This window comes from Dermacentor albipictus, chromosome 1, assembly GCF_038994185.2.
Source record: "Dermacentor albipictus isolate Rhodes 1998 colony chromosome 1, USDA_Dalb.pri_finalv2, whole genome shotgun sequence".
Taxonomy (NCBI): Eukaryota; Metazoa; Arthropoda; class Arachnida; order Ixodida; family Ixodidae; genus Dermacentor; species Dermacentor albipictus.
In genome coordinates, this window is record NC_091821.1 from 138096803 (window position 1) to 138112545 (window position 15743).

Genomic DNA, 15743 nt, shown 5'->3' on the forward strand with positions numbered 1-15743 from the left:
CAACGGTGGAAGCCCGCGCCGGGGAAACTGAAAACGGCGACGTCCGGGGGTGAGGCCGCTGTTATGCGAACCGGCAAATATCCTCCGCCGACGCCAGCCCCTCGCGACGTACCGCTGACGCCTTCATTCGATACAGCCAAAAGAACTTCCGCTGCTATCACTGCTTCCATCGACGCTTATCCCGTAACTGCAGTTGTCGATACGGGAGCATGACTAGTCGGGTATGAGTGCCTCACTGGCCACTCGGCTACGCAAGATGCTGACAGCGTGGGACGGCCCACATCTGATTACGGCTGGAGGACACCTCGTGTTACCCATTGGACGATGCACCGCCAGACTTGCAATTTCTACTTCGACTTTCGTAGCATTTTTCCTTGTGCTGCCCAAGTGTTACCGGCTGGTTATACTGGCAATGAATTTTCTCCATGAATATGGGGCGATCATTAACCTGCGTGACTTGTTCGTGACTTTTTCTAACTCTGTTTCTTAGTATGGAGGATGAACATCACCACACGACTTTACGCGTGGTCGATGACTGCGTGACGTTACCGCCTCGAAGTAGCATCTTCGTCCTCGTTGAATGCCCCCAAGAACAACTAGGAATAGGCATCGCCGAAGATAACTTCACCATTTTGTCGGATCGAGAAGTCGGCGTCGCACGAGGTCTCGTAGAGCTCCAATATAGGCAAACCACGATCCTAGTTACCAACTTCAGTCGCGAATACAAGCACTTTGCGAAGCATACCACCATGGCCTACTTTAAAACGGTGGCCGAGTTTAACGCCTGTGCTTCGATAACGACAATCTCGATTCCGGAACCCAGCAATGTGGACTTGACCAGTCACATCAACGTCAACCCACAGCTATGCCAACACTAAAAGGAGAGGCTCCTCACTCTGCTATCGTCATTTAGCGACTGTTTCGCCACCACGTCGAAGGTCAAACAGACTCTTTTAACCAAACACAGAATCATCACTGAACCGACCATCCAACCTGTTCGGCAACATGCTTATCGCGTGTCGCAGAGAGAACCGGATGCTATTCGTCATCAAGTTAAATAAATGCTAGACGATGGTGTCATTCAACCATCGACAAGTCCTTGGGCTTGACGGTTCACTATGATTCTGTGTCGATTATCGCAAACTGAACAAGATCACGAAAAAAGACGTTTACCCACTTCCTCGGATTGACGACTCATTGGATCGCCTGCGACATGCCCGTTACTTTTCTTCAATGGATCTGCGTAGTGGGATCTGGCAGATTGAAGTTGACGAACGGGACCAGGAAGAAACGGCGTTTATAACACCCCGACGGTCTCTATCAATTTAAGGTCCTCCTTTTGGATTGTGTTCCGCTCCGGCCACATTTCAACGCATGATGGACACAGTTTTATCTGACCTCAAGTGGCACTCGTGTTTAGTCTACTTAGAGGATGTTGTTGTTTTTTCCACCACGTTTGAACAACACATCCAGCGGCTTGAGGCGGTTCTTCAAGCCATGCGCAGCGCCGGCCTGTCTCTGAAGGCCGAAAAATGTCACTTTGGCTACGAGGAGCTTAAATTTCTAGTTCATATTGTCAGCAGCACCGGTGTGCGCCCTGACCCTGACAAAGCCATGGCAGTTATTCTGTTCCCGACACCGAAGACAAAGCAAGGTGTCCGCCGCCAATATTTAGGGCTTTGTGCGTATTACCGCCGTTTTGCGCCCCAGTTTTGTGAGATTTCCGAACCTTTGCAACGACTCATCAAGAACGACGTCACATTTATTTGGGGCCCAGCACAATCGGACGCCTTCCACGACCTTCAGCGACGTCTAAAGACACCACCGATCCTTGGTCACTTTGACACCGAGGACGACACGGAACTGCATACTGATGGTAGTAACGTTGGTCTCGGAGCGACACTCGTACAGTTTCAAGCTGGTGTTGAACGCATTATTGCGTATGCCAGCCGAATGTTGCCTGCTGCTGAAAAAAACTACTCAGCAACTGAAAAGGAATGTCTGGCAGTCGTGTGGGCTATCCAGAAGTTCCGGCCATACTTGCACGGACGCCCCTTCCGCGTCGTCAGCCACCACCACTCTCTCTACTGGCTGGCGAATCTCAAGGATCCTTCAGGCCGTCTCGCAAGATGGAGCCTTCGGTTGCAGGAATTTGATGTGACAATCGTTTATAACTCTGGCCAGAAACACACGAACGCCGACTGTCTCTCCCGCTCCCCCGTCGAACCCGCACCACTAGATACCGACGACGACTAGCGATACCTAGGTTCCCGCTCCTCTCCGCGACACCGTTCTGCGTGCATGCCACGACGAACCAACGTCCGGGCATCTTGGTTTCACGCGTACTCTGGCAAGGATCAAGCAATAGTACTACTGGCGAAAACTCACAAAACCCATGAAGCAGTACGTCAGAAGTTGTCGAGATTTCCAGCGTCGCAAAGTTACACCACTGAAACCAGCTGGTCTGCTCCAGCCTGTACGACCTCCTTGCTCACCTTTTGAACAAGTCAGGATTGATTTACTCCGCCCGTTTCCCAAGTCTTCGGCTGATAACCGCTGGATTGTTATCGCCACCGATTACCTCACTCGACACTGCAAAACAAAAGCCGTTCAGCGAGCTACTGCTTCAGATGTAGCCAACTTCTTTGTCAAAAATATCGTCTCTCGACATGGTGCTCCCACTGTCGTCATCACAGACCGTGGTACGGCCTTCACTGTCCAGTTGGTCCGAGATATTCTGCAGCAGAGTGGAACAACGCACCGTACGGCAACTGCGTATCACCGCAGATTAACGGGTTAACTGAGCGTCTCAACAAAACGATTGCGGATATGCTTTCTTTGTATGTCCCCACAGATCATAAAAATTGGGACGAACTGCTCCCGTATGTGACGTTATCGTATAACACTGCGCTTCAAGAAACCACCGGGCTTCCTCCTTTTTGTCTGGTCTACGGACGCGACGTCACCACTATGCTCGACGTGATGCTGCTACCAACTTCGTCTCCACCTACCGCACCAGATACAGACGCCTTTGTTCAGCGCGCCGAAGCAGCGCGGCACCTTGCACGGCAGCGAATTCTATCCCGAAAAAGTCAAGATGCTCGTCGATACAACATACGCCATCGAGACGTCACATACAACCCGGGATATATCGTATGGGTTTTGACACCGATACGTCAACGAGGCTGCTCAAAAAAAAAATTATTGCGCCGATACTTTGGACCCTACATAGTTTTGCGTCGTCTAAGTCCTGTCAACTACGAAGTTATTCCAGCCGAAACTTCGCACCACTCCCGTAGACCACGTTCCTCTGACATTGTTCCCGTTACCAGGATGAAGTGCTACCACTCGCGCTGACTCTCATTCACAAACTTTGTGGGGCGGCCCCTGTCGTCACGTCCGTTGTCTTTCTCATTTCTTTTAATTTCTCCTTGTGGCATTTAACATCTCCCCAACTTTTTTCTTTTGTTTTTCTGTGGGAGGGGGAGGGGCTAACTTTCGTCTAGTCGCATGGAGAAGTAGTCTGTCTTCTTTTTTTCTTAGGGAGCGTTAATGGCACGCGCTAGTTACGCTAGAAGCCGAGGATGAAGTGTGCGTGGTCGTTGCTGCAGTAACGAACAGTAAACGACCGTTCGCTTGGAACTGACTGCTTGCCTTTTCCACTCGCGACAATATATAATGAATGGGAGAACAACGGAAACCTAGGGGCTCGCTTTTTGGATTACCGTTCGTGACGTACGCTTTCAACTCTGCGAAACACGAAACGACCTGTTTCAGCCCTTTATTCCTTCTTTGCGCGCGCCCACTTCGTCATCATAACATAACATTGTTATGTTATGACTGTGTTTCTTCGCCCATACTACTTCTGTTGCTCAATACATTTGGCTATATATATATATATATATATATATATATATATATATATATATATATATTGTAACGGTTACGAACGGTAGGTACAAGAAGAAAACGTAATTGCATTTCAGTGTGGATACCTGGGCACTGCAATATTCCTCGTAATACTGCAGCGGACGCAGCTGCGAATCGAGCTCACAATGACGCAGAGACAACCAATCTTCCCTATTGCGTAGTGAAGTCCGTCTGATCCTGAGACAGATTTCTTGTCGCCTCAGCAAAACTACCTGGTTTGACCAGCAAACTAAAAACTCGGAGTTATACTCTATAGACCCATGTATAAACTTATCAATGCCGGAAGCTCTAAGAGACAACAGAAAATTTGAAACATTGGTACACCGGCTGCGTCTTGGTACTGCATTTACGAAACACTTCTTGTACAGGATAAAACGTGTCTCTAGTCCGCAGTGTTCATGTGGCCATCCAGACGAAGATGTGCATCATCTTCTTCTCGAATGCACGATATACGATACACAAAGAACGGCACTGCAAGCTAATTTGTTTATATTATACAAAAGACCATTCACTCTTAAAAAGATACTTGGCCCATGGCCAACTGTGGGCCTTCAAAAAAGAGCATTTCTTGCTCTGAAAAAGTTTTTAGAGGACACCAACATTTTGGGAAAATATTAAGTATCAGATGATCCGAATACGCTAAATGAGTTGCATAAACGTTATTCGTGGTTCACAATTGGTTTGTGTGGTGATCGTAACTTTTACGCAATATGTAAAAATCTGTTCTGTACTTGCAGTGTAATACATGTGTTGTGTGTTTTGGCTCTTCAAAACATCTGACATTATATATGCGTATGTGGACTGAACTAATGCACAGAACTTTGCGACTCATGTACTGTTGGACTGTATATCTTTTATTGATCCGGTGTTCTACTGAGTGTTATATTTTGTGCCGCTATTCTTCCTTTTTACGCAAATTTGTTTCGTTTGCCAAGTGACAATGAGTAGCCGGTGCCACCATAAAGGCACCAACCTCTCCTAACATTCACTTCAATAAAAAAAAAAGAAGACAAACAGAACGAGGAGTTTGAGAGGCCGGCCTGCGCTACGATCACGCTACGATCTATGTCCATCTCCTGTAAATAAAACCATTTCTTCGTAACGCTTCGTAACACTGTACAGCATATATATATATATATATATATATATATATATATATATATATATATATATATAATGAGAAGCCAACAAACACTGACACCAAGTGCAACATAGGGGAAATTGCATGTGCTTAATAAATGAAATAAAGTATTGATAAATTAATGGAAATTAAAGTGGATGAAAAAACAACTTGCCGCAGGTGGGAACCGAACCCACAACCTTCGCATGTCGCGTGCGATGCTCTACCAATTGAGCTACCGCGGCGGCGTTTCCCCATCCACTTTCTTGGGTATTTATGTGTACTAGTAGAACCCTGGGAGTGTTAGCCAGCGCCCCCACTCACAGACCTTGGCGGCGGACGTGGAACGTCTTTTTTGCCGCAGGCGTCACGAGAACGAGATCTTTTCGGGTGAAGGCAACTGATCAATAAACCCATATATGCTACCTGAAGGCATCAATGTTGCCGGATTCGAGACCCTCGTTATGTAATAAACGAGAAGAAAGGGGGTTAACCGAGGGACCCGATATTTATTAGTCATATAATGAGAAGCCAACAAACACTGACACCAAGTGCAACATAGGGGAAATTGCATGTGCTTAATAAATGAAATAAAGTAATGATAAATTAATGGAAATTAAAGTGGATGAAAAAACAACTTGCCGCAGGTGGGAACCGAACCCACAACCTTCGCATGGGGGCGCTGGCTAACCCTCCCAGGGTTCTACTATAGTAGAACCCTGGGAGGGTTAGCCAGCGCCCCCATGCGAAGGTTGTGGGTTCGGTTCCCACCTGCGGCAAGTTGTTTTTTCATCCACTTTAATTTCCATTAATTTATCATTACTTTATTTCATTTATTAAGCACATGCAATTTCCCCTATGTTGCACTTGGTGTCAGTGTTTGTTGGCTTCTCATTATATGACTAATAAATATCGGGTCCCTCGGTTATCCCCCTTTCTTCTCGTTTATATATATATATATATATATATATATATATATATATATATATATATATATATATATATAATATATATATATATATATATATATATATATATATATATATATATATATATATATATATATATATATATATATATATATATATATGTATATATGTAGTGTTTGGTGGGCAAAAAGAATGCCGCACATGCGCTGGCATGCGCCGACAGCTTCGGATATCGCCGGTGTTCTGTCTTTTTGTGTGTGTATTTTGTACGCGCCAGCCGAGCCGGTTCGTCACGACGGCGAGTTGTTGCGCGATATGATATGATATAATGCAGTGGGATCGCCGTTTCCCAAGAGACGAGAACGTTGCTGTTGACAATGCGCCGCGACAAATGGCAGCCGTCAAACGCCGACAGAATCTGTGGAGTTCACTTGCGCGTTTCCCATAAATGCAGAAGGTGCGGATCGACCGCTGGGCAATCTTCTGTCGTGCAGACCTCTTTCGGAAATGTGCCCGTTCACACGGATCCAAAGTAGAAGAAGTCATCTGGGCATCATTGCGTCGTGTTTGGATGCCAAAACAACCAGCGGAAAAGGAGCAGGTTGCTTAGCGCTGTTTGCGAAGAGCACAACACACGTAGGGAATCGTGCCGGTGCGGTGTTTTCAGCCTGCACCGATTTCCATCCGCAACGAAGAATGCCAAGCTGCGCCACCGGTGGATAGCTGCAGTGAATAGGAAGAACTACCAACCCAGTGAAAATGCACGAGTGAGTATTCGATCTGTGTATATTTTGGTGCCACGTTCAACTTCGCTCCCTACAAACGTAATACGCAGGTTTGTTCCGAGCACTTTCTGGGCAACAAGCCTACAGAGCAGAATCCCGCGCCGGTGCTTCGCCTTGGCTATAACAAAAAGGCAAGCCTTTTCGTGTTTTCATTCAGGCAGAGCTCCCGACGGTTAAGCGGAACAGTTGAGTTTGCCGTTAGCGATACTTGCAGCTGGTGCACGGAATGACCATTAAGCGTGAACGACAAGTTGTAGGCCTTGCTGGTGAGCGTTATTGCTAATGAAAGTAAACCGAAGTCTGCTCGTCACGTAGCATGCGTCCACAAAAACGTAAACGACGACTACTCGTCGCCGAAGGTGTTCTTGCAGCGCACCTACCTTTACGAGCTGGTGTTGCAGGTGTCATTCGTAACGAATTCATTTGAGCCTCCTGAGCTCTAAACTGCGTGCGGGCTGTTATGCGGGGCAAAGCGCAAAATATTTCCGTTCATATGGCGAGGAAAATAAGGTGCTTAATTATTCTTGTATTTTGTAACAAAATTTTGATCGTTCTCACTAGTTTTTTTTTACTGTTTTCTTTTCTAAGGGAGCGCCAACAATCCGATGGCCTCGCACAAGCGAAACAGGTCTGGTACCAGGTAGCTGCAGTTGGTGGGGCTAATTTCTTGGAATTAGGTGCGGTTGTTGTCTTGTACCAAAGGGGTCCTGATGATGCAGCTTTAAGTAGGGATGGTAATTTTACGTGCCCTGTCATGGTTTGTGCAACTGTACAACACCTGCATCTGTCATGCTCGCCCTGTTATACGGGCTTTGACTGCACATGTAGTTGAACATTATAACTACTGTAGTACCTCATTTTCCAATGAGTGCAGGTTTAGCCTCATATGCTGCTTGTTCGAGTGCTGTAGGCTTTTGTTCTGAATGTTGTACTCTTAAGTGGTTGCACGATACAATTGGCCTGGTGTATTTTCTATTTCATTTTGAGAGGACTTTATATCTTCGCAAAAGTGATGGCATGGGAAAGAACTACAGCCCTTCTTACTATAACATCTATTTTGTTTTCAGTGTGCAGGTGGTGAAGGGCAGGCGTCTGCTAACCAGGCAGTCAAACGACCTCGCCAGTTGGTTGCCAAGCGCGGCCAACCCAGTAGAGACTATTACAAACAAGACCAAACTGAAAGTGCAGATGACAGTGTTCTGCGTGCTTTAATAATATATGGCACCAACACAGTGCTGTAAATTCCTTCACAGGTTACGTGCCCAAAAGCTCACAGGTGTTCTAGCATATAGCGCGCGGTTTGTACAAACGTAATAGCGTACCTACCCGATGTATTCGCTTCTGCAGTCTGCACAACACTCAGTGTGTCCATTGTTGACTTGCACGAGGTCTTGAAGTTTGATTGAATCCAGACAGCGAAAATGACAGGTTAGAAAAAACGTGAAACACGCCTTCCGCCCAGCTAAAAAGCCCAAGTTTCGCTTTCGCGCCGGGTCGCATCTCCCGGCGTGGCAGCCCAGGCCTGCTACTTCGCCGCGCTTGGGATAGATGGCGCGACCGGCGCTCATCAATATGGCGGCGCCCTTTGAATTCACGGTGTTCTGGTGTATAATCTCCCTTGCTTTCTATGTACGTACATTTTTCTTTATCTTCCTGTCTCCCCTTCTTCATTCCCCAGAAGAGGGTAGCAAACTGGATATCTCTCTTCCGGTTAACCTTCCTGCCTTTCCCATCTCATTTATCTATCTCTCGAAACGTCATAAAACACGTGTACATTGCTCGATAAATATGAACAAAACCGGGAAAACCACAAGCAGACATTTTTGCGGCCACATTGATAATTCAGGAGGGTGTCAGGTCACCGCGAACGGAAATAATCGAGCACTTTTATTGATCAAGAAAGTGATAGCTTACTGGCGCATGCGCTTAAATTTTGGTGCCGTAATGTCGGACAGTCGTCGGACTTTTCGACCCATGCATGAGCCATCTAAGGCTTCCGCCTTAAAATATGTCGCCGAATTCTACGTTCAGCGAACACTTCTGATCGTTTTCCAGCCGTCTGTGAGGAAAGGATCATGATAGTGCTCAGCGCAGAGGAAGAGCTTCTCGACGCACCGCTGACGGGCAGCTTTTGTCAGCGGACTCACGTATTTGGACGAATCTGTCCCAGCTTCCCCGAGATGCCATGGCGCGAAGAAAATGTACTAGCTCTTTGCACACGTCTCACACTTCACTTAGCACTCGTCCTGTGATGTCACAGCGTTTACGAAAGGGAGAGGTTCATTTTGTGCCACTACCATGTATGCATATCAACACTTATCTGACAAGACAGCGTTGCACTACACACATAGCTTTCACGCCGCGTCTTGGGCGAAGCTTCTCACCGTACTAGTGGCCCAACATGGTGGCCACGATGACTAGAGTGCACTATATTAACGCAAAAACATGGGCTTGAAGACGGGGTTCGTTCTCGGAGCGCGAGCACCCCGCACGTCTACCATGAAATGTTGCGTGTGTATAGAAGACGCAGGCTAGCAAAATAGACGCTGTCCGATTTAATGGTGGACCAGAAGGAAGGCTAAGGCACTCCATCGTCTTTCATAGCGCCGTGTGGAAACCCATATGTCAATATTATCATACGTAGTACATTGCTTTTTTTTTTCCTTCTGATGATGTCCATTTTTCACCGGACTATCAATTTGGCACGCCGCGCTAAACGCGCGGGTCGCGCTACCACACTTGTTTACGCAACTTCTTGACGTGCCGCATATTACCGAAGTACTCCAAGAAGGAGACAACCATAACGCCAATACAAACGATCCATCTTAACTTAAAATGCATTGAACCTACCAGCTTTCCTGTCTGTAGTGAGCTCAATGCTTGTGTTAGGCAGTGTCAAGAAACACTGCGCGGAGTATTCACGTAGCGCTCTCTTCTGACGACACGGCGGGCGACAGCACGTAGGATGCAGCAGCGTTCAGATGCACTATTGCGAACAGCCTGCAAGCACACCTTCGCTCACGAAGACCGCGCGCTAGCTCGGACATTTTTTTTTTATTATTATTCAAACGTTTTACGCACCAAAAAAGCACGATCTGATTATGAGGCGCGCCGTAGTGAGGGCCTGCGAATCGATCTCGACCACCTGGGGTTATTTAACATGCACCAAATGCACAGCACACGGGTGCTTTCGGATATCGCCTCATCGAAATGCGGCTGCCACGGCCGGGATTTGATCCCGCGACCTCGTGCTTAGCAGCGTGACGCGAAAGCCACTAAGGAACCACAGCGGGCCCGACGACGCCTTGAACAAACACGCAAATAACAGCACTATGCACCGAACCACCGCGCTGATGCAATCGACGTCATTAACAATAGTTATCTTCATTAAAGTTCAACAGGGACCTATGTTGGGGATAAAAGTGACCGACCAGCTAGATGCAAGACGCCTCCTTCGCCTGTGTCTGCAGATAAAACTTGAGAATCAGCACCATGTTTTATTCAAAGATGCAATGTCGTGTTGCACAACAAAACGAAACAGCACAAAAACAGATTAAAACTTCTCGTGGTAACTATGTACAAGCGCTACGAGTGCCACCCCACCGTCTAATCAGAATTAATAAAATCAAGTATGATGAACAAAATGAGTATGCGCTAAAAAATCGCAATAAAAACTGCCACACGCAAAATTCGGAGCTCGTGCTACGACAACTCTGTTCATGCGTTTGACCCCACAAGAGCGCCCTGAAGAAATGGTAATAAAATGAACGCAACGCAGCTTGCGGAAGTAGAGTCCAGCGAAAGCTGACAACAAAGTAAGGTGCCCTTTTCGTCATGTATCATAATGAACTTGATGCACGACTTACGGACTGTTTAGGTCGACGTCGGAGAAGCTGTCCGTTGGACACACCACGCGAACGTCTTTTAACCTCGCGGTTACACCACTCGCACCAGTGGGAACCGTGCCATCGCGACCAAGGCTGTTCCACGCATTCGCGTACCTGTAATCCGCAGGGCCTTCGCACAACACGAACACGCTGTTGTCGACGCCTTTCACTTCTCTGCTGGTCTTAGATTTCTTGCAGCAACATTTCGTACACCACTGGCACCAACAGCAGCAACACACGGGGGCAAGCAGCACGAATAAACCGATGCCTATGCCAGTCAGTCCCTTAATTCCCAGCACGGGACCTCTTTGTCTTGGCGGCTGCGTTGTTGGGTCAGACGAGTGAACGGTGGTAGCTTCCGAGCCCTCGAAGTCGACAATTTCGGAATAGACGGCAATTTCACAGATGGATAGCGAGCCGAATTCGTTCCTGTGGACACTGACGTAACGACCGCTGTGTGCAGAGACGCAGGGCAAGTACAGGGAATTGCCCGCTTCCAGAGCCCCTTCGAAAACGCTGCACACCGCATTCTCGAACGTCGTGGACGAGTTGCCGACGCGCACGATCACTGAAGCCGCGACAGCAGACTCTGGCAAGTCAAGCTTCACCACGCTGATGGGCAACGCCTGCCCTAGGTCCACGAGGTACCAAGGTGACAAATGACTGAGCGTATCACTGCATGTCGTTCGGTTCCTGTCGACCGTCAGCTTTGGGTCGTTCCGCGGCTGCGATGAAGACGCCACCTTGGTCGCCGCGACGTCTACGACGCAGTAAGGCAGGCCTCGTGGATGCCAGCGGCCGTCGGCCGAGCACACACGACGGTTGCTGCCCAACATCAGGAAGCCCTCGTTGCAGGCGTACGTGACCGCCGTGCCAGCAGTGGCATTTTTCGGCATCTTTTCTCCTGGTGTGAACACTCCGTTTCTTGGCAGTCCTGGCATGGGGCAGCACAGCATCTGCTCACCAAGAAATAGGAGCAACAATAAATTAACTTCGTTCATACTACCTGCGGATAATCAGGTCGTCCAATCGAAAAGGCCCTGAAGTTTTTGAACGCAGCTTCAGTATCCGCAGTTCGCGACACGAAACGTACGCTTGGCTACAGGGAAACGACTTTTGTGAAAAGGCAATACACGCCTCGCTACGTAGTCACAAGCTATGAGTCGGGTACGCTTTATCTGGCTGCTATGAACGACAGACAAGGTCTTTTATAACTGACAGCGCCCAAAGACCCAGTCATGTGAGTTGAGTAAGCAATTTTTGTACTGATATATGGGGCGCGCGTTCTTAGCGCAGCCTGCCAACGCATAGCTGAAACCACAGCAGCGCGACAGCCAATAGCGATACAGCCGACACAACGGCGCGTGGAATTTCCAAGGTGACTGGTGCCGAGCCGATTCAAGAGCTGAACCAGCCGCTTGACTGCTCTACCATTGAGAAAGACATTCAACAAGAGTGGACACTACCATAGAACTCAGCGGCCGAATAAGGTCCCCCTATAATAAGGTAGCGACATCTGCCGCGCGCGGCACCTAGGAAGTTCCTGTAGCAGACGACGCCTAAGCTAAACCGCGGCGCCGCGGCATTCGTGAGGTGAAAAAATATCTGCATTCGCGCGGAAATAACACCTACTGGTGCTTGACTGTGGTGAAAAACGAAAGAAGGGCCCGAACTGCTAAATCTAGTCCTTTAATTTCAAATGAGCGCTGAAAGAAAAACGCCCAAGAGAGCGGAATGAGTGTTTGATCGCCTCGATTCCGCATCTTTACCTTTCGTTCGTTTGCGCTCAATCACCGCGCGAATCTTGGTGATTGCTCGCGCTTAATCCCGTTTGCTCTGTGAATTCCTTTTCTTGTAAGTGTGCTGCGTACACATAGCGGTTACTTTAACGAATAATTTGTGTAAAAAAAAAAAGGCTGACAGTCGCTTGGACCGAAAAGCTTTCGACATAACGTCGCTGAAACGTGCAACCCTCATGGCAACTAAACAACATCCTGTGTGTTGAAACGAGTGCGCCAACAGACTTCTTGCCGCTGGGTGTGTTTGTCGTGTAGCGATTACACGACGACTGTTGTGTTTTGTGGCTCAGTGCTACGAGCCAGTGCAACTGTCGTGACATTCTGAAGCGGTGGTGTGGATCGTGTCAGCGAGCCTCCTCGATCGTGTTCGGGCTGACAGCGCGATCTAATCTCGCGGCACACCAGCATCGAGCGTAGTGTGTGCGCGTGTGCGAATGCGGTTGACTGTTCTCGTGAACCGTGCGACGTCGCGACGTAAACTTGAATAATCACGCGCATTGTTGTGTTTATGCTTTTTCACCCCCGTGCACCGCTAAAGCCCTGTAAGAATTAGAGGGCCCTTATACGAAACGCACGCGAATTGGCCTATAGCTATTACTGCACTGTGTTTTACTGGCTATCCGTGTATCGCTTCTGCGGTTTTTCTTATGTTAATTTGCAGTTGTGTGTTTTTCATCAGCAAAATGGCATCGCCGATTACTGAAACATCTCCGAGTGTAAGGAAAACTTGGAAGGAACGAGCTCGCAGGTGTGTGTAATGTACTTTGACATATTGTATTATAGTTTGTTATTGGATGGCCAGTAGCAGTGGCTATGTAGTATTTGTTTTTAAAAGCAGAGTAATGTAGGCACTTAGGAATATATTTATTCACATATGCAATGCACAAAATACGATTAGGATATGCAAAGTTGGAAATGACTTTTTAGGCATATTGTAAAGCGCAGTTAACAACGCGCGCACAAACACAGGAAAATGTAAAAGTAGAATTCGCTGCTGAAATTTGTGATTTTTTATCGCACGTAACGCAATGCGGATATTTGTCAGCGAGTTAATGCGCTTCTGCCCCATTATTTACTTGCATGCCAGGTTATATATACTGCACTTGCTAAGTCAACGGGCTCATAATGCACTAAAATCAATAATCTCCACAAACTTCGGCCGTCAACATTCACGCGCGCGAATGAAATACTATCGCAGCTCTGCACACACACGTGTATACTATAAAGGAGATTTATTGGGGTTCCTAGCGACCGCCGGTTCTAGAATGCACCGAGCACAGTCCCCGAGCCTCTGCTGCGCGCTTGATGCTGCCGATGCTGCTGCGCTCACGTTCGTTGTCTTCCTTACAATACTTTCTCTCGCACCTTCGTATCGCTACCTTTATCGCTACCTTCGTATCGCTACGTTGCTTTTCTCGCATAGTCGTGCAGTTACCAATGATTCAGTCTTTCCGTACCCCCCCCCCCCCCCCAATTCTATGCAACCACACTTTTCTTCTGGTTAGGTTCTGGTTGCCGCGCGGGATGCAAAATAACTTCTTGCCATCCTTCGTCCTGTTTCGGCACCCAACCGCAAAGCAACAAGGCCATTCGGCCCTTCCGGATCAAAATTATCGCAGCAACGTGCAAGCACAACAGCCGAAAACCTTCTAGCCTCTATAGCCGAAACGCGCGCACTTCGCCCGGCGCGCAGGAACTTTCATGGCGGCAAAGGGACGGAGCAAGGTCACATGTCAGCGATCAGCCTATCGCTGGCGTCGTCGGCTGGATCAAAGCCTTTTTCTACTTTGAAATTATTGAGGTATTTTACGGCCGAATTGAGCGTAGCGCGCCAAGCGGATGGGTTTACGCCTTCCGGTTTCGGTTTTGGGCGCGCGCGTTTTGAACGCTATAGCTGGCACGCACTACTCGGCGCTTTTTTTTTTTTTGCTTCTGCTGCTAAGTTGCGCGTGGTGTTAGTGCGAAATTGTTTAATTAAAATAATTGCTAACGATCTTTACAAGCCTCCATCGCATCTGTGCAACGTGCAATTTCATAAAGTAGACTCAAAGCGCCTTGTAAATGAAATGTTTATTTCGCTCTATATAAATGCCCGTTCCGGGCTTTTTGTGCGTTGATCCAACGTTGTGGCACCAGGTAAGCAGCAGTAATTACCGTACGAAGCTCCATCGACCGGCATCAGCTACAATAAAAAAAGTAAATTACAAGCATTCGTCCTTTCGGCATTTAGACCTTACAGGAAAACTACGTGTAGAGGTGAAACGTGCGAAAGTGGTGAATGGGCGACATTACAAACAAAAGCAATTCGCTTCTACAGATATTGCGTAGAAAATACTAGACTCCATTCCAAACAATACCATACTTAAAATATGACGAAAACATCCAATTCCCAAGTATTCTTCCATTCCCGGGCATTATTTCCCGCTGTTTAAAAGTACAGATACATAGACGACTGCCCGTGTTCGACACAACTTGGCCTCAACCGACGTGATGGTACGCCACGTACAGAAAGGTGGCCACAACAAAGACTCCGAGCCAGACGCTCGCCGAATGCCTTCTACTCGCACTAATGACAAATGCGTGGGCGCAAAGCCTGTTTTCAGTCGTTCAAAAAGCGGAATTTTCGAGTTACAAGTTCCCGGTTTTTGAGCTCCTCGGCGTTACCTTTTGCGCGTTCTGCCGGCGCAAGTAACACACTCCCGTGTTATTCCTCTTGCAATTGCTCGTCGCGTTTTCGACAAGCGTGAGTACCGAAACAAGGTATATGTTGTTGGGGGAAGGGAGGGGGAATAAAAATAGTCAGAAACTTGTTCCAGTAAGATTCAATACACGCGAAACTAATTTCATCACCGCACCACGGCAGAGCTGCTTTTCGCTTACTGCGCCACAACGCCGGGTGAGGCCACCGTGCTTCAAAAGTACCCCAAAATTTAACGAAATTAGTTATAATAATGTGGAAGGTTAGAGAAAGCGTCACAAACATGTCCCAGAAAGAAGATTCAGCACACGCCAAACTAACTGACCACAACGGCCGAGCTGTTTTTCGCTAACTGCGTCACAACGTTCGGTGCCGTGCCGTATAAGTCTAAATTGTTTCAAATGCAGCGCAGATTACTTTGAAACAAAATTTCTCACCTTGCCGTGGTGCCGTCCTGGCTGCCGTGTCGAAGTGCAGAAGGAACGCAGAATACGCCGTGGTTGCTTAGTGGCTATGGCGTTGGGTTGCTAAGCACGACGTCGCGGGAGCGAATCCCGGCCATGGTGGCCGCTTTTCGATGGGAGTGAAAATGCCC

General features: G+C 47.8%; 1 protein-coding gene across 1 annotated transcript; it reads right to left on the minus strand.

The window, feature by feature from the left end:
* Window positions 1–10241: 10241 nt before the first annotated feature.
* Window positions 10242–11889, minus strand: LOC135911818 (uncharacterized). Its single transcript, XM_065444156.1, has one exon. It carries the CDS (start codon window positions 11650–11652, stop codon window positions 10627–10629), a length of 1026 nt encoding a protein of 341 aa, XP_065300228.1. The 5' UTR covers window positions 11653–11889; the 3' UTR covers window positions 10242–10626.
* Between the last annotated feature and the right edge of the window lie 3854 nt (window positions 11890–15743).

Coding starts and splice junctions, on each gene's coding strand:
- LOC135911818 (XM_065444156.1), bottom strand. CDS start 11,652: ATGAACGAAGTTAATTTATTGTTGCTCCTATTTCTTGGTGAGCAGATG.